The 20,450-nt window shown below is 48.2% G+C and overlaps 1 protein-coding gene across 1 annotated transcript in view; it reads left to right on the forward strand.

The window, feature by feature from the left end:
- The window catches only part of LOC139420835 (actin-binding LIM protein 3-like), a 130,269-nt gene that overhangs the window by 61,439 nt on the left and 48,380 nt on the right, over positions 1-20,450 (forward strand). The window contains exons 3-5 of the mRNA XM_071171176.1: positions 4,143-4,326; positions 16,404-16,516; positions 20,208-20,334. Of these exons, the coding sequence (XP_071027277.1) occupies positions 4,143-4,326; positions 16,404-16,516; positions 20,208-20,334 (424 nt within the window). The remainder of the gene's footprint in view (positions 1-4,142; positions 4,327-16,403; positions 16,517-20,207; positions 20,335-20,450) is intronic.

Consider the following 20,450-nt stretch of genomic DNA (forward strand, 5'->3'; position numbering starts at 1 on the left):
GTCCTTGCTGCAGCGTTCTGTAGCTCGCCGGTGTTATTGGAGACGCAGGGCACAAGATCGTGTTTCACTCCTCCCTGAGGGGCAGCTGCTAGATGGGATCAGATATTCAAATGCTTTATTCAAATTCTCATGCCGTTCATTACAGCCAGGTGACCCCGTGATACAAGTCAGTGTTCGACATCCATCCGTGTCTGAGGACGTCGGGAGATGATGTGGAAATTGGACCACTATGGGCGACAGTGAGCGCTGTTACCTTCAAGTAGGTTTTAGTTTGGCTAGGTAGTTGTGGTTGGGGATAAGCATCTGCCTCTGATTCCATAGGTTGCAAATTTAAATCCAGTGATAGAAAATAGTTTTTGGAGATTTTTGTTTTAAGCCTATCCCAAACCTTAACCTTAACCGTTACCTTAACCATTCGGAGTTAATGTCTAACCTTAAGATTTCGGAGTTAATGCCTCTGATTCCAAAGGTTGCAAGTTTGAGTCCAGCAACAAAAAAAATATTGTTCTTGAGATTTTTGTTTTAAGCCTATACCAAACCTTAACCATTACCTTAACCATTCAGAGTTAATATCTAACGTTAAGATTTTCAGAGATAATGCTTAAATTGAACCCTAACCTTAAACAATTGGAGTTAATGCCTAAACTTAACCTTAAACACTTTGAAATTTGACTTGCGCAAACAACTTCAAAATTTGACGTTTGAAAACATGGATAAACGTCTAATTCTGTTGTACGACTGTGAGAGCTGGTTGGTTCCTTCAGCAAGAAATGTGTCAGGCATCATTTACCCGTCATTCTCCATTTGAAATCATATTGGCTGACAGTTGGCTGTCCTATCTATGCTTAGAGAGATAGTTCCTCTGTCTCCTTGTCCCCGTCTCATAATCCTTATTCTCTGTCAGTGGCTGCATCTCTTAGGAGTCAATAGGAGCCTGGTGGTTTAGTGGGGCTCCTTCTACACAGGTAGGCTTCTAAACACTCTGCCTCAGGTACTGTCACACTCAGCTAGATCTAAAGCCATTCAGCTAATTGACTGCCTATTTATTTGAACGTGAACACTGACGTCTAAGTTACAGCAAGAGCCATATCAATGGTCTTTTACAGAGCATTTACTCTACGTCTACATGTGGATTGATGTGGTTATTATGCAGTATTGCTGTGATAATTATTATTCGATTCACTTTTTAAAATCCTCATGGATGGATTATAAAATTGAATTTATATGGGGTGAGGTGTCATGCAGGCCAGGTTAACATACGCATTGACACACATACACACACGTCTACCTACAGCCGTGCTAAAATAAAATCCATTTAGCACGCCCTCTTGTGTACAATTGCTTTTCCACAACGGGATTCCAATTAAGTTAAAAAAAAATGTATTTTGACAAATGTATTCATAGGCTATTATTTCATCCCTTCGCGAAAATATAGTCCCAACACAAATATATGGTTGCTAGCCAAGGTCGTTCCTTCCATTGGAGTTGTTGCTATGGGCATGCACTGCTAATGATGCTGACAGTGATAGAGATGTCCAATGGTGCTGAATTTAGCCCATCAATCATCATGCTCATCTAGCAGAAATACACTATACATTTGTAGCCTACTGCCAGACTATTTTACAGAAAGAGGAATTATTTGAATCATAACATTGACACGATTTGGTTATTTCAATCATCCACTACTTATTGTAAACGAGAATGTGCACATTGCCGTTCATTGAGCAGCCTGTGAAGTATCATGCATCTGATGGGGCCACGTCAGCAGACTGCCATTTAGCTGGAACGGGCGGATGGTTCTTGGAGTCGGAACTTGTCAGGATGTTGCTCCATCTTTCCCCGCTGTCTAGGGAAGGGGTTCAGTAGCTCTCCGCCCTGGTCATGATCTCTATGACCTCCAGGTCAGCATCAGACAGCTGCCGGATGGTGATGCTTATGATGGAGTGGTTTGTGTATTTTTGTGTTCCGACCTCCTAGAGAGAGAGAGAGTGAGAGGAGAGAGAGAGGGGAGAGAGAAAGATAAGTAACTTGGACTCAACAAGATTTGAGAACTAATATAGTGTCTTAGCTCTAATATCAAAATATGTAGGCTACTTATTCTACCAGCTGTCACAGCCTCAAGTCAGAATTAGACCCATGTTTCTCAAATGTAACATTTCAAAGTTGTTCCAAACGTCAAAAGTGTTTAAGGTAAAGGTCAGGCGTTAACTCAAAATTCTTAATATTAGTCATTAACCTGTTAGTGATCCCTTCGCGCGCCAATCCCTTTAGCGGGATCGATTTCACAACATCCTGAGCGCCAAATTCAAACTACAGAAATATCAATATTCAAGATTCACGCCAATATAAGTGTAATACATCAAAATAAAGCTTAACTTCTTGTTAATCCAGCCGCAGTGTCAGATTTCAAAAAGGCTTTACGATGAAAGCAGACCATGCGATTATCTGAGGACAGCGCCCCGCATACAAACACATGAAAATCACTTTCAACCAGGCAGGTGGCGACACAAAAGTCAGAAATAACGATATAATAAATGCCTTACCTTTGAAGATCTTCTTCTGTTAGCACTCCAAAATGTCCCAGAAACATCACAAATAGTCATTTTGTTTGATAATGTCCTTCTTTGTATTCCCAAAATGTCAATTTATTTGGTGTTTGATTCAGAAATACACCGGTTCCAACTCGCCCAACATGACTACAAAGTATCTAGTATCTAATAAGTTACTTGGTCCAAACTTGGTCCAAACATTTCTCAATAACGTTCCTAATCCAACCTCAGGTATCCTAAAACGTAAATAATCTATCAAATTTAAGACGGGATAAACTGTTTCCGACACCAGATAAAAACAAGATGAAGCGCATTCCAGTTCACACGCACCAAACAGCAGAGTCCACATGGAGTGACACTTAAAAAGATCCTAAAAGAATAACATCAACCAATTTCTAAAGACTGACATCTAGTGGATGCAATAGGTACTGCAACCAGGTTCCTTTTAAATAGGGCTTCCCATAGAAAACCATTGGGAAATACTATGACCTCAATTTTTTTCCCCTGGGTGGTTTGTCCTCAGGGTTTTGCCTGCCAAATCAGTTCTGTTATACTCACAGACATTATTTTAACAGTTTTCGAAACATTAGCGTGTTTTCTATCCAAGTCTACCAATTATATGCATATCCTAGCTTCTGGGCCTGAGTAACAGGCAGTTTTCCTTGGGCATGCTTTTCATCCGGATGTGAAAATACTGCCCCCTATCCATAAAAAGTTTTAACTCTGAATGGTTAAGGTTTGGGATAGGCTTAAAACTAAAATATCAAAAACAACTTTCTATAGCTGATTTTGAACTTGCAGCCTTTACGATCGGAGGCAGATGCTTACACCTATCCCCCATCCTCGTCCACAACGCCAAGCAAAACCGAAACCTACTTGAAGATAACAGCACACTCTGTTGCTCATAGTGGCCCGTTTCCACGTCATCTCCCTACATCCTGAGACATGGATGGACATCGAATACTAGCTTGTATCACGGGTGACCTGGCTGACTTATTTGTACAACAAACCTTGGATCCCAGTGTGTTAACTCCGACTGGTTCTCGGCTGTACCACACTGTCATCCGCGGAGACCACCCGCCTGGAATGCAGGTAGAAGGCCGGAGCGTTTGCAACCATGTCAGGTTCGTCATGTCTCGCTCCGATGAATCTTTAAGGTTCTTAGTGTGTTCGTTAAATTACAATTCAGATAGCACAGAGAAAACAAGATGCCCATTTTTGTGTCATATGCCTACCCGTGCTAAATAGGTTTTTCAGAATGGCTTAGAACACGTCTCAAACAATCACAATGCTTGTTTTGAGCAACCCATTGTAGAACAAGTTGTTTATCAGGCACTGTAGTGTACAATTGCATGAGGATCACTGCTTGTCCAAACATGTTGTGTGCTCATGCTATTTGCAATGGAGGCTATTAGCCAAGTTTACTCTGTACTGTTGGAAATTTGTACTTAGTGTTTACCAGGCTTTTGATTACCGATTAACTGTGCATTTTGCTCTTCCTTTTTCCTCTATTGTAAATATACAGCCTGATCAATCTTTTAACCATTTTTGTCTTTGCTAACATCTCACTTCTGTGTCCCTGTGTGTCTCCAGTGTGTGGCTGTGACCTGGCTCGTTCAGGTTTCTTCCAGAAGGGAGGAGAGTACATCTGTTCAGAGGACTACCAGCGCCTCTACGGTACCAAGTGTGACAGCTGTGGAGACTTCATCACAGGGGAGGTGGTCTCGGCGCTGGGGCGTACCTACCATCCCAAGTGTTTTGTCTGCAGCATGTGCAGGTAGGTACCGTGCAGAAACACACACACACACACACACACAAACTCAGCAAAAAAGAAATGTCCTCTCACTGTCAACTGTGTTTATTTTCAGAAAACTTAACATGTGTAAATATTTGTATGAACATAACAAGATTCAACAACTGAGACATAAACTTCTACAGACATGTGACTAACAGAAATTGAATAATGTGTCCCTGAACAAAGGGGGGGGGGGGGGTCGAAATCAAAAGTAAGAGTCAGTTTCTGGTGTGGCCACCAGCTGCATTAAGTACTGCAGTGCATCTCCTCCGCACCAGATTTGCCAGATTTGCCAGATCTTGCTGTGAGATGTTACCCCACTCCACCAAGGCACTTGCAAGTTTCAAGACATTTCTGGGGGCAATGACCCTAGCCCTCACCCTCCGATCAGACAGGTCCCAGACGTGCTCAATGGGATTGAGATCTGGGCTCTTCGCTGGCCATGGCAGAACACTGACATTCCTGTCTTGCAGGAAATCACGTACAGAATGAGCAGTTTGGCTGGCGGAATTGTCATGCTGGATGGTCATGTCAGGTTGAGCCTGCAGGAAGGGTACCACATGAGGGAGGAGGATAACTTCCCTGTAACGCACAGCGTTGGGATTGCCTGCAATGACAACAAGCTCAGTCCGATGATGCTGTGACACACCGCCCCAGACCATTACTGACCCTCCACCTCCAAATCGATCCCGCTCCAGAGTACAGGCCTCGGTATAACACTCATTCCTTTGACGATAAACGCGAATCCGACCATCACCCCATGTGAGACAAAACCGTGACTCGTCAGCGAAGAGCACTTTTTGCCAGTCTTGTCTGATCCAGCGACGGTGGGTTTGTGCCCATAGGCGACGTTGTTGCCGGTGATGTCTGGTGAGGACCTGCCTTTACAACAGGCCTGCAAGCCCTCAGTCCAGCCTCTCTCAGCCTATTGCGGACAGTTTGAGCACTGATGGAGGGATTGTGCGTTCCTGGTGTAACTCGGGCAGTTGTTGTTGCCATCGTTTACCTGTCCCGCAGGTGTAATGTTCGGATGTACCGATCCTGTGCTGATGTTGTTACACGTGGGCTGTCCGTCCTGTCTCCCTGTATCACTGTCTTAGGCTTCTCACAGTACGGACATAGCAATTTATTGCCCTAACCAAATCTGCAGTACTCATGCCTCCTTGCAGCATGCCTAAGGCATGTTCACGCAGGTGAGCAGGGACCCTGGGCATCTTTTTTTGTTTTCTTCAGAGTCAGTAGAAAGGCCTCTTTAGTGTCCTAAGTTGTCCTTAATTGCCTACTGTCTGTAAGCTGTTAGTGTCTTAACCTCTTGAGTGTAGGGGGCAGTTTTTTGATGTTTGGATGAAAAACGTACCCAAATGAAACTGTCTATTTCTCAGGCCCAGAATCTAGAATATGCATATAATTGTCAGATTAGGATAGAAAACACAAAATAATGTATGTCAGTATAACATAACTAATATTGCAGGTGAAAACCTGAGGAAAATCCAAAGTGGAAGTGCCTTCTATTTTGAAAGCTCCCTGTTCCATTGCATACCTTCCCTCCATTTAAAGGGATATCAACCAGATTCCTTTTCCTATGGCTTCCACATGGTCTGAACAGTCTTTAGACATAGTTTCAGCCTTTTATTCTGAAAAATTAGCGAGAAAGATCACATCGTGTCAGTGGATGGCTGCGTGCCAGCAGAGTTTTGCATGCGCGAGCAGCTTGGAGTAGACATTTTCTCTCTCTCCTATTGAAAAAGCTACAGTTCGGTTGAAATATTATCGATTATTTATTGTAAAAACAACCTGAGGATTGATTATAAAAAAAGATTTACATGTTTCTACGAACTTTACGGATACTATTTGGAATTTTCGTCTACCCCATCGTGACCGCTCGAGCCTGTGGATTTCTGAACATAACGCGCCAACCAAATGGAGGTATTTTGGATCTAAAAATAATCTTTATGGAACAAAAGGAACATTCATTGTGTAACTGGGAGTCTCGTGAGTGCAAACATCCGAAGATCATCAAAGGTAAGCGATGCATTTTATTGCTTTTCTGACTTTCGTGACCAATCTACTTTGCTGCTAGCTGTTTCTAATGTTTTGTCTGCTGAGAGAGATGCCCTTACATAAACGCTTGGTTTGCTTTCGCCGAAAAGCTTTTTTGAAATGTGACACGCCAGGTGGATTAACAACAAGCTAAGCTGTGTTTTGCTATATTGCTATATTTATTTCATTAAAATTGTATATTTTTAGTAATTTAATTTGGATTTGGCGCTCTGCAATATAGCGGATGTTGGCGAAAATGATCCCGCTAAAGGGATGGGTGCGCCAAGAACTAACAACCGTTCCACAGGTGCATGTTCATTAATTGTTTATGGTTCATTGAACAAGCATGGGAAACAGTGTTTAAACACTTTACAATGAAGATCTGTGAAGTTATTTGGACTTTTACGAATTATCATTGAAAGACAGGGTCCTGAAAAAGGGACGTTTCTTTTTTTGCTGAGTTTATGTAGAGTATATTCACCACATTGATCATTGCTGGCCCTTCGATGCACATCGGAGGCCAACGTTGTGCTGGATCATGGTTGATTAAATTATTGAGTTTACCATGGAGGCAACGAGTGGAGGAAAGTAGTGAATCATTTGTTTTATTGGGGATGCTGGCAAATAATCAGTGCTGAATAAAATTGATAAAGAAGAGAAATCAGCATAATCAGAAAACAAAGAAATTATCAGATGTTTCATCAGATCTTCCAAGACAGGGAACAGTTCAGTGAGGGACGTGTTCTTTAGAGGAGAGAAAGGGACATGCAGCCTCTTGTTTCTGCTTGTCATGCTGGGAATCTAAGACCTCAGGGGTATTACAATGTCAAAAGCCCTCTCTCTGATTGTGTGGTTCACTGTCATTGTTTCAGAGTCTTTAGAGGGTTTTTGACGACTTTGTGGTTTCTTCTATATTGGTCTACTGGTTGAGATGACTCGGGATATTTAGTAGCAGGAGGATGTTAGTGAGGCCAGACACACACTGCAGCAGCATGGGCCAGAGAGAGAGAGGCCGTTTTGCATACGGTAGTAGTAATATGTGCACAGTATGTACAGTCGTGGCCAAAAGTGTATTATTTTCCACAAAGTTTGCTGCTTCAGTGTCTTTAGATATTTTTGTCAGATGTTACTATGGAATACTGAAGTATAATTACAAGCATTTCATGAGTGTCAAAGGCTTTTACTGACAATTACATGAAGTTGATGCAAAGAGTCAATATTTGCAGTGTTGACCATTCTTTTTCAAGACCTCTGCAATCCGCCCTGGCATGCTGTCAATTAACTTCTGGGCCACATCCTGACTAATTTTCGCCCATTCTTGCATAATCAATGCTTGGAGTTTGTCAGAATTTGTGGGTTTTGGGGTCAAGCCAACTTGAGGATTGACCACAAGTTCTGAATGGGATTAAGGTCTGGGGAGTTTCCTGGCCATGGACCCAAAATATCGATGTTTTGTTCCCCGAGCCACTTAGTTATCACTTTTGCCTTATGGCAAGGTGCTCCATCATGCTGGAAAATGCATTGTTCATCACTGTTTCTGGATGGTTGGGAGAAGTTGCTCTCGGAGGATGTGTTGGTACCATTCTTTCATGGCTGTGTTCCATTCATGGCTGTGTTCTAAGCTAAGACAAAAGTGTGAGTGACCCCACTCCCTTGGCTGAGAAGCAACCCCACACATGAATGGTCGCAGGATGCTTTACTGTTGGCATGACACAGGACTGATGGTAGTGCTCACCTTGTCTTCTCCGGACAAGCGTTTTTCCGGATGCCCCAAACAATCGGAAAGGGGATTCATCAGAGAAAATGACTTTACCCCAGTCCTCAGCAGTCCAATCCCTGTACCTTTTGCAGAATATCATTCTGTCCCTGATGTTTTTCCAGGAGAAAGGTGGCTTCTTTGCTGCCCTTCATGGCACCAGGCCATCCTCCAAAAGTCTTCGCCTCACCGTGCGTGCAGATGTACTCACACCTGCCTGCTGCCATTCCTGAGCAAGCTCTGTACTGGTGGTGCCCCGATCCCGCAGCTGAATTAACTTTAGGAGACGGTCCTGGCGCTTTCTGGACTTTCTTGGGCATTCTGAAGCCTTCTTCACAACAATTGAACCGCTCTCCTTGACGTTCTTGATGATCCGATAAATGATTGATTTAGGTACAATCTTACTGGCAGCAATATCCTTGCCTGTGAAGCCCTTTTTCTGCAAATCAATGATGATGGCACTTGTTTCCTTGCAGATATCCATGGTTGACAGAGGAAGAACAATGATTCTAAGCACCACCCTCCTTTTGAAACGTTCAGTCTGTTATTCAAACTCAATCAGCATGACAGAGTGATCTCCAGCCTTGTCCTCGTCAACACTCACACCTGTGTTAACGAGAGAATCACTGACATGATGTCAGCTGGTCCTTTTGTGGCAGGGCTGAAATGCAGTGGAAATGTTTTTGGGGGGATTCAGTTCATTTGCATGGCAAAGAGGGACTTTGCAATTAATTGCAATTCATCTGATCACTCTTCATAACATTCTGGAGTATATGCAAATTGCCATCATACAAACTGAGGCAGCAGACTTTGTGAAAATGAATATTTGTGTCATTCTCAAAACTTTTGGCCACGACTGTACAACACAAATAACCACATACAAGCGAAGCCACATGCACCACCCCCACCCCCACACTTACATACCCTACTGAAACAAGTTGACCTACTACCCCAGCTCCGCTGAAATTTTGACCTGAATTGTTTCCTCTAAGCCATTTTATTCATTTTTATTTGATTTATTATGTTATTTGTTTTGTTATTGTTCAAACACCCACACTCTCAACTGTCGTGTCTCTCTCTGATCTAGACTCTCTGTGTGGTGTGCCAAGGCAGACCTGGGTCTGGTTGGTTGGTGTAGGTGGCATGCTGTGTTGTACTATGGAATGCCCAGGTGGTCTGGGCAGGCAGGGGGTCACGCACGGTGGCAGGTGGCCGTAGCAGGTGGCACCAGCGCTGGGGTGGGTTTTAGAGTCTGACCCACAGTAACCTCCCCACCTAGGGCCCTGATAGGCTGAGGGCACTACTGCTTACATGGCTGTGCGTGTATGTGCACAGATGTGTATGTTAATGAATGTGTTTTGCACTGTTTGCAATCTGTAGTTCAATGCTATTACATGCTGACCTGACACTGAATGGTGTTATGAGATGTAATTTGGGCACATGCTTGACAGTGATATGCAAGGTGATAGGGAATATACCACCATCAGTTGGCTAGTGAACCAGTAAATTATATTGAATGATGCTACTGAGTAGTCCATGTTTAAGGGTCATTAATCTTTACCAAAAATTGCCCTAATAGCTCTGCCTGCCCTGCTAGAGATGCTGACTCTTAGCTTTCGGTGGCGGCAGCGGAGCTGGCATTCCGCTCATGCAGTCAACAGTCACTACACGTAAAACACTCATCATCAACCACAGATCATCCCCACTTCTCCCAAACCTCACTATGTAGGGGGTAGGATGCGTTGTTTACGCAAGTACATTGGACAGTATTGTCTGTCGTTCATAGCACACTGCCTCGTCCTCAGCATGTTTGAAACAGCGCCTGCATCCCAAATGGGCCCTGGTCACGAGTAGTGCACTATCTAGGGAATAGGACACCATTTGGGACGAACCCGGTATGTTTGTTTCAATGTGCAGCATGAAGATCACCTCTGTTGGCCCAGTTTAGCTGCTGTGGCCAAGCGGGTGTGACGCATATTCCCCTGCATGCCTGGCTGCCGTGTGGCTGGATACAGGATCTATCCAATGGCCCATCATGACTCCAGGGAGGGTGGATATCTCTGTGAGCCTCCCTGTCACCGGATATTACCACTGAAGCCCACAGGGCCACCGTGTCAGCACACAACACACCAAAGAGATGGTGTGTGTGTGTGTGTGTGTGTGTGTGTGTGTGTGTGTGTGTGTGTGTGTGTGTGTGTGTGTGTGTGTGTGTGTGTGTGTGTGTGTGTGTGTGTGTGTGTGTGTGTGTGCGCGTGTGTGCGTGTGTGCTCAAACATACATGCATGTGGGAGTCGTGCGTGCGTATAATGAATGCAGAGCAGAGGTTGGGATTTGCCTTTTGAGTTGTAGCACTAAATACCCATGCTGTCTGCTTTAGTATCTCCATGTGTCTTTTCTCTGTTTTGTTAAGAATCATTTGTCTTGGCGCCTTTCTTTGCAGGTTGTCTACATAGCGATATTGTTTATATAGGCTAGTTGTGTCACTGTCTCACAACCTATTACATTTGCTTAATTCTTCATTTTAGGTTGCTACGGTTCGGACAGGCCTACATTTGAAAGAGTTTGTCATACCTTTTCACGGTGATAGAGAAATGTGCAAATGGACGTTTTTTAAATGTCATTTATATAAAACATTTTTTATTACATTTTTTTCCCTCCAATTTCCTGATATCAAAATGGTCTTGTCCCATCGCTGAAACTCCCGTACAGACTCGTGAGATGCAAAGATCGAGAGCCATGCGTCCTCCCGAAACACAATCCTGCTAAGCCGCACTGCTTCATGACAGACTGCTCGCTTAACCCAGAAGCCAGCCTCATCAATGTGTCGGAGGAAGCACCGTACACCTGGTGACCAAATTCAGCGTGCATGCACCTGGCCCGCCACAAGGAGTCGCAGGAGAGGAATGGGACAAGGACTTCCCGGCCGGCCAAACAATCCCCTATCCCGGACGAGGCTGCGACACAGTTTGGGATCAGAACCGGGTCTGTAGTGATGCCTCAAGCACTGCGATGCAGTGCCTTAGACCACTGCACCTCTCGGGAGGCCCTTTATTTCTCATTTTAAAGATTATACATACCATCAGGTAGAGGGTAAAAAATATAAGATCCCCTACCGCATCAACCCCACCCCAACCCCCCATGCTCCAACGAAGCCCCAACCCAACCCCCATGCTCCAACAGAGCCCCACCCAAACCCTCCATGCTCCCACAGACCCCTACCCCAACCCCCCATGCTCCAACAGAGCCCCACCCCAACCCCATACTTCAGAGCCCCACCCAAACCCCCCAACAGAGCCCCACCCTAACCCCCCATTCTTCATCAGAGCCCAACCCCAACCCCCCACTCTCCAACAAAGCCCCACCCAAACCCCCCATGCTTCAACAAAGCCCCACCTCAGACCCCTATGCTTCAACAGACCCCTACTTCAACCCCCATACTCCAACACAGCCCCAACCCAACCCCCCATGCTTCAAATGAGCCCCAACCCCTCATGATTAAACAAAATCCCACCCCAAACCCCCCATGCTCCAACAGAGTCCCAACCCCCATTCTTCAACAAAGCCCCACCCCAACCCCCCATGCTCCACCAGAGCTCCACCCCTACCCCCCATGCTTCAAAAGAGCCCCACCCCTACCCCTCATGCTCCAACAGAGCCCAACCCCTACCCCCATGCTTCAACATAGCCCCACCCCAACCCCCATTCTCAACTGATCCCCAACCACCCATGTTTCAACAAAGCCCCACCCCAACCCCCATGCTCCAACAGAGTCCCACCCCAACCCCCATTCTCAAATGATCCCCAACCCCCCATGTTTCAACAAAGCCCCACCACAACCCCCCATGCTCCAACAGAGCCCCACCCAACCCTCCATGCTCCCACAGAACCCTACCCCAACCCCCCATGCTCCAACACAGTCCCACCCTAACCCCCCATGCTTCATCAGAGCCCCACCCTAACCTCCCATGCTTCAACAGAGCCCCACCCTAACCCCCAACAGAGCCCCACCAACCCCCCATTCTTCAAGAGAGCCCCACTCTAACCCCCATGCTCCAACAAAGCTCTACCCCTAACCCCGTGCTTCAACAGAGCCCCACTCATACCCCCATGCTTCAACAGAACCCCACCCCATCCCCCCCATTCTTCAACAGAGCCCCACCCCAACCCCCCATGCTTCAACAGATCCCCACCCCAACCCCCCATGCTTCAATAGAGCCCCACCCTAACCCCATGCTCCAACAGAGCTCCACCCCTATCCCCATGCTTCAACAAAGCCCCACTCATACCCCCAGGCTTTAACAGAACCCCACCCCAACTCCCCATGCTCCAACAGAGCCCCACCCCAAACCCATGCTTTAACAGAGCCCCACCCCAACCCCATGCTTCAACTAAGCCCCAACCCCCCATGTTTTAACAAAGCCCCACCCCAACCCCCCATGCTCCAACAGAGCCCCACCCCAAGCCCCCATGCTCCAACACAACCCCACCCCAACCCCCCATGCTTCAACAGAGCCCCACCCCAACCCCCCATTGTTCAACAGAGCCCCACCCCAACCCCCCATACTTCAGAGCGCCACCCCAACCCCCCATTGTTCAACAGAGCCCCACCCCAACCCCCCATACTTCCGAGCTCCACCCAAACCCCCCATGCTTCAACAGAGCCCCACTCTAACCCCCATTCTCCAACAAAGCTCCACCCCTACCCCAATCTTCAACAGAGCCGCACCCCAACCCCCCATGCTCTAACAGAGCACCACCCCTACCCCCATGCTTCAACAGAGCCCCACCCCATCCCCCCTTTCTTCAACAGAGCCCCACTCCAACCCCCCATGCTTCAACAGAGCCCCACCCCTATCCCCATGCTTTAACAGAGCCCCACCCCATCCCCCCATTCTTCAACAGAGCCCCACTCCAACCCCCCATGCTTCAACAGAGCCCCACCCCTATCCCCATGCTTTAACAGAGCCCCACCCCATCCCCCCATTCTTCAACAGAGCCCCACCCCAACCCCCCATGCTTCAACAGAGCCCCACCCCAACCCCCCATGCTTCAACAGAGCCCCACCCTAACCCCATGCTCCAACAGAGCTCCACCCCTATCCCCATGCTTCAACAAAGCCCCACTCATACCCCCACTCTTCAACAGAACCCCACCCCAACTCCCCATGCTCCAACAGAGCCCCACCCCAAACCCATGCTTTAACAGAGCCCCACCCCAACCCCCCATGCTCCAACAAAGCCCCACCCCAACCCCCCATGCTTCAACATAGCCCAACCCCAACCCCCTTGCTTCAACTGAGCCCCACCCCAACCCCCATGCTTCAACTAAGCCCCAACCCCCATGTTTTAACAAAGCCCCACCCCAACCCCCCATGCTCCAACAGAGCCCCACGCCAAGCCCCCATGCTCCAACACAGCCCCACCCCAACCCCCATACTTCAGAGCCCCACCCAACCCCCCATTGCCCATTGTTCAACAGAGCCCCACCACAACCCCCCATACTTCCGAGCTCCACCCAAACCCCCCATGCTTCAACAGAGCCCCACTCTAACCCCCATTCTCCAACAAAGCTCCATCCCTACCCCAATCTTCAACAGAGCTCCACCCCTACCCCCATGCTTCAACAGAGCCGCACCCCAACCCCCCATGCTCTAACAGAGCACCACCCTTACCCCCATGCTTCAACAGAGCCCCACCCCATCCCCCCTTTCTTCAACAGAGCCCCACCCCAACCCCCCATGCTTCAACAGAGCCCCACCCCTATCCCCATTTTCAATAAAGCCCCACCCCAACCCCCAATGCTCCAAAAGAGCCCCACCCCAACCCACCATTCTTCAACAGAGCTCCACTCCTACCCCCATGCTTCAACAGTGCCCCACCCCAACCCCCCCATTGTTCAACAGAGCCCCATCCCAACCCCCCATACTTCAGTGCCCCACCCCAACCCCCCATGCTTCAACAGAGCCCCACCCCAACCCCCCATTCTTCAACATAGCACCACCCTAACCCCCATGCTCCAACAGAGCTCCACCCCTATCCCCATGCTTCAACAGAGCCCCACCCCAACCCCCCATTCTCTAACAGAGCCCCACCCCAACCCCCCATGCTTCAACAGAGCTCCACTCCTACCCCCATGCTTCAACAGTGCCCCACCCTATCCCCCCATGCTTCAACACAGCCCCACCCCAACCCCCCAATGTTCAACAGATCCCCACCCCAACCCCCCATACTTCAGAGCCCCACCCAAACCCCCCATGCTTCAACAGAGACCCACCCCAACCCCCCATGCTTCAACAGAGCCCCACCACAACCCCCCATTTTTCAACAGAGCCCCACCCTAACCCCCATGCTTCAACAGAGCTCCGCTCCTACCCCCATGCTTCAACAGAGCCCCACCACAACCCCCCATTTTTCAACAGAGCCCCACCCTAACCCCCATGCTCCAACAGAGCTCCGCTCCTACCCCCATGCTTCAACAGAGCCCCACCCCATCCCCCCATGCTTCAACAGAGCCCCACCACAACCCCCCATTTTTCAACAGAGACCCACCCTAACCCACATGCTTCAACAGAGCTCCGCTCCTACCCCCATGCTTCAACAGAGCCCCACCCCAACCCCCCATGCTTCAACAGAGCCCCACCACAACCCCCCATTTTTCAACAGAGCCCCACCCTAACCCCCATGCTCCAACAGAGCTCCGCTCCTACCTCCATGCTTCAACAGAGCCCCACCCCATCCCCCCATGCTTCAACAGAGCCCCACCACAACCCCCCATGCTTCAACAGAGCCCCACCCCATCCCCCCATGCTTCAACAGAGCCCCACCACAACCCCCCATGCTTCAACAGAGCCCCACCCTAACCCCCCATGCTTCAACAGAGCCTCACCACAACCCCCCATGCTTCAACAGAGCCCCACCCCATCCCCCCATGCTTCAACAGAGCCCCACCACAACCCCCCATGCTTCAACAGAGCCCCACCCTAACCCCCCATGCTTCAACAGAGCCTCACCACAACCCCCCATGCTTCAACAGAGCTCCACCCCTATCCCCATGCTTCAACAGAGCTCCGCTCCTACCCCCATGCTTCAACAGAGCCCCACCCTAACCCCCATGCTCCAACAGAGCTCCGCTCCTACCCCCATGCTTCAACAGAGCCCCACCCCATCCCCCATGCTCTAACAGAGCCCCACCCCATCCCCCATGCTCTAACAGAGCCCCACCCCATCCCCCATGCTCTAACAGAGCCCCACCCCATCCCCCATGCTCTAACAGAGCCCCACACTAATACCAGAAAAAGAAACAAACAAACATAAAGTAAAGAAAATACAAGTGCAAATAATGATATCAATTCTTATTTGGGTTCGTTTAATAAGTTATGAAATTAGCTGGGTCCATGCCTTCTAGAAAGGATAAGAAAGTTTGGCAGATTATCATATTTAATTGCAGATCCTCTAACGGAATAATGTATTTTCTCTGCTTTTAAATGTTTCATGACTTCCTTTATCCACTGGCTAAAGATGTTTGTTTTGATGAATATTTTGGAAAGGGGCTCCGTCCTCGCTCTTTCATGTGCGAGCGTGTCTGTGTGTGTGTCTCCATGGAGAGTGACCTCCTAATCAGTATGAATGCAATTAGAACGGAGGTCTTGCCTTTGATGCCTTTTCTCTCTCATGTGCTACTAAAGAGAATCACATTGCCCTCCTTGACCAAATGAAGCGCCCTCTGCTCAAAGGTTTTTTATTTTATTTTTAGAAACCTTTTCTAAATATAATAGAATCCCAAATGCATGCGGGAATAATCACGTCTAATCTTCTTCAGTCACATCAAAGCATCATTAGTCTCAGTGCTCAGCTGTTCAGTGTTGGGTAGTTAGTTAGTGATACATTAGCGAACACTTCCAGAATGGCTGTATAGAACGGTACCACTGCTGGGCTGTAGTCGTCTCTGCTCTGTCCTCCGGCCGGACCCTGGATTTCACTGTCATTGTTGAACAAAAGAAAATATGGCGCCCCCTGTAAAGGACACAAGCCTACTGCAGGATTTTCTCATGGATTTATTTTGAGCGTTTTTTTTAAGGAAGAATTTACTAAATGTATTATAATTGGACCACCAAAACAAGTACATTATGAAAAATTACCAAACACAAATTGTGCAGTTGTGTGAAATAATATTGCCTAGCTGTCATTACACAGTATACGTACTGTATGATGTTACAGGTTCAGCAGAATACATGTCTGATGTCTTCTTTTGTCTTGTCTCCCAGAAAGCCTTTCCCTATCGGAGATAGGGTGACCTTCTGTGGGAAGAAGTGTGTCTGTCAGCAGTGCTCTCATTCGCTGGTCAGCAGCGAGCCGGTCAAGATCCACGGACCCAGCCGTAAGTCTCCATATCAGAATAACCTTCTCATAACACTTGGTCCTCAGCTGGACTTAACACGTTCAGTGTCATACAGCAATGGTCCCATAGGACAAGGCTCCAGCACACCGCACCTCTCAGTGGAATCACTATATCCTGATGATGACCTCATGAATTTCTGATGCAATAGTAGCATCTGTAGATTCATCTGCGACAAAAGCACATACAGGAGATGCAAAGACCAGATCTCAACATACAGTAGGACCCCCCCCACTAGATCTCAACATACAGTAGGACCCCCCCACCAGATCTCGATATACAGTAGGACCCCCCCACCAGATCTCAACATACAGTAGGACCCCCCCCCCCCCCCCACCAGATCTCAACATACAGTAGGACCCCCCCACCAGATCTCAACATACAGTAGGACCCCCCCCCAACAGATCTCAACATACAGTAGGACCCCCCCACCAGATCTCAACATACAGTAGGACCCCCCCACCAGATCTCAACATACAGTAGGACCCCCCCCACCAGATCTCAACATACAGTAGGACCCCCCCCCACCAGATCTCAACATACAGTAGGACCCCCCCCACCAGATCTCAACATAAAGTAGGACCCCCCCACCAGATCTCAACATACAGTAGGACCCCCCCCCCCCACCAGATCTCAACATACAGTAGGACCCCCCCCACCAGATCTAAACATACAGTAGGACCCCCCCCCCACCAGATCTCAACATACAGTAGGACCCCCCCACCAGATCTCAACATACAGTAGGACCCCCCCCCCACCAGATCTCAACATACAGTAGGACCCCCCCCACCAGATCTCAACATACAGTAGGACCCCCCACCAGATCTCAACATACTGTAGGACCCCCCCACCAGATCTCAACATACAGTAGGACACCCCCCCCCACCAGATCTCAACATACAGTAGGACCCCCCCACCAGATCTCAACATACAGTAGGACCCCCCCACCAGATCTCAACATACAGTAGGACCCCCCCACCAGATCTCAACATACAGTAGGACCCCCCCCACCAGATCTCAACATACAGTAGGACCCCCCCACCAGATCTCAACATACAGTAGGACCCCCCCCACCAGATCTCAACATACAGTAGGACCCCCCCACCAGATCTCAACATACAGTAGGACCCCCCCCACCAGATCTCAACATACAGTAGGACCCCCCCACCAGATCTCAACATACAGTAGGACCCCCCCCCCCACCAGATCTCAACATACAGTAGGACCCCCCCCCACCAGATCTCAACATACAGTAGGACCCCCCCCCCACCAGATCTCAACATACAGTAGGACCCCCCCCCACCAGAGCTCAACATACAGTAGGACCCCCCCCACCAGATCTCAACATACAGTAGGACCCCCCCACCAGATCTCAACATACAGTAGGACCCCCCCCCCACCAGATCTCAACATACAGTAGGACCCCCCCCCACCAGATCTCAACATACAGTAGGACCCCCCCCCCCCACCAGATCTCAACATACAGTAGGACCCCCCCACCAGATCTCAACATACAGTAGGACCCCCCCCACCAGATCTCAACATACAGTAGGACCCCCCCCCCCCACCAGATCTCAACATACAGTAGGACCCCCCACCAGATCTCAACATACAGTAGGACCCCCCCACCAGATCTCAACATACAGTAGGACACCCCCCCCCCCACCAGATCTCAACATACAGTAGGACCCCCCCACCAGATCTCAACATACAGTAGGACCCCCCCCACCAGATCTCAACATACAGTAGGACCCCCCCACCAGATCTCAACATACAGTAGGACCCCCCACCACACCAGATCTCAACCTACAGTAGGACCCCCCCACCCATCATATAACCAGTGCATACGGTTGTTAATCATGTTAATCACCCCACTACTACAGTCCCATTAAATCTTCATTGAGTTGTGTGTAGAGATTTCATGATGTACATCGGACACCTGGTTAAGTACATGGAGTGTACGGGGGGGGGGGGGGGGGGGGGGGGGGGGGGGGGGTACAGTAGCAGTAACACACTAAAGGGCTGAGCGGGTGACGGGCTTGATATCACATCAATCAATAATATCTCTCATCTGTAAATGACTGCTATCAATCTACCTGGCAACAGACACATGCTTTGATATAGCTCCAGCTCCAGTCACAGTGCGATCAGGCAGACATGGGCTCCTGGTAGGCCGTCGTTGTAAATAAGAATTTGTTCTTAACGGACTTGGCTAGTTAAATAAAGGTTAAATAAATAAATTAAATGACCTAAATGAATGGGAGCTTTGATTACGAAACAACTTCCCTGCTCGGCATCTGGTGTTTTTTGTTTTAATGGCTATCTATAAGACATGAATAAATTAAATTGTCACACAATATCCCACGGTTATGACCTAAAATAGATGATAATGTCTGCCTTAGTTTGACTGGCAATATAAGGTATTTGAACTGAGTCTCCCAGGATCCAGGCGGACTGGTACAGTGCCTACCTGCCCTGAGGGAGTGGTGTTATGTTGGCCACCTTGCCCTGTCCAGATGGCTGCCCTGTCCATGTGTCACCAGGTGGAAATACGGCCCGCCTGTCCAGCAAAGCCATTTCCCTATGGTTATTAACTGGAAGATCCGGTTTTATCTGAGAACAGCCAGAATGTTAAACGCTCAGTATGGGTGTGGATGTGCCAGGCAGAGTAGCCCTGACAAACAGCACTGATCCAGAGTGGTGAGAAACGCCTGTTAACCAAACAGCCCGTACAGCAGGCAACAGAGTCACATCAAATGAGGACTGAGGAGCCCTGGGTGTGTCCGTTGTGACCTGAGACTGGAGTGTGAAAAATGTACAGGCATGACCGAACTCAAGATGTTTGTGGAGTGTAAAGGATGATGCATTCAGTGTAGGTGAGTTTGGAGTAGGACTCTCCATCTCTCTCTCTGGGAGGAGAGCAGGAGTGGGGGACAGACGAGACGTCGAGCTTAAATGATCACAAATGGGAGCCCGACCCTTTTCCAACGTTTACTGTCATGTATCTTGCCCTGGAGGCAGAACTGAGCGATTTCTGCTAGATGAGCCAACTGCAAAGTCAAAATTGGCTATATCGTAAAAATGGATTAGAACAGCAATTTATTTCAGGTTAGGCATTAGGGTTAGCGATGTGGTTAAGGTTAGGGTTAGGTTTAAAATGCAGTTTTGCCTCCAGGGCAAGATTAATGACAATAAATGCAACCTTCCCCCGTCACGGCCATGAATCATTGTCTGCCATAACTCCCTCTGCTCTGCTCTGCTCTGCTCCTCTCTGCCCACTCCTATCCTCCACTCACTACACCCACAGCCTACAGTAGAGCTACTTGATGCTCTAGACTGTATCTGTACTGGATAGTACATCACATCCGATCTGATGCACATTTGTGATTCCTTACCGGAGAGAATACATGTTTGGTTCAATGTTGTTTTAGCCCCATCTTGCCGCTCTTCCACTTTGATTCTCTGTTCATCTCAATCTCTCTCTGTCTCTCTGTCTCTCCCTCTCTCTCTCTCTCTCTCCCTCCCTCTCTCTCCCTCCCTCCCTCCCTCCATCTCACATCCCCACACCAGCACACTCGCATATTGGAGGCTTATTTTAATGTGAATTCAGCGGTGTATGAAATATTTAAAAAGGCGTCTCTCTCTCTCTTCTCTCTTTCTTTCTCTCTCTCAGACTGTGCGGGTTGTAAGGAGGAGATCAAACATGGACAGTCCCTCCTGGCCCTGGATAAGCAGTGGCATGTCAGCTGCTTCAAGTGTCAGACCTGTGACACTGTGCTGACCGGGGAGTACATCAGCAAGTAGGTGCACTCTGTGGTAACATCACAATACCAGTAAAGTACTAGTAGTATATAGTATAGCAATAGTAAACAGAAGAATCTTCCTACATACATGTATACTGCACTGCACATTTACT

This window comes from Oncorhynchus clarkii, chromosome 12 (assembly GCF_045791955.1).
Source record: "Oncorhynchus clarkii lewisi isolate Uvic-CL-2024 chromosome 12, UVic_Ocla_1.0, whole genome shotgun sequence".
Classification (NCBI taxonomy): Eukaryota; Metazoa; Chordata; class Actinopteri; order Salmoniformes; family Salmonidae; genus Oncorhynchus; species Oncorhynchus clarkii.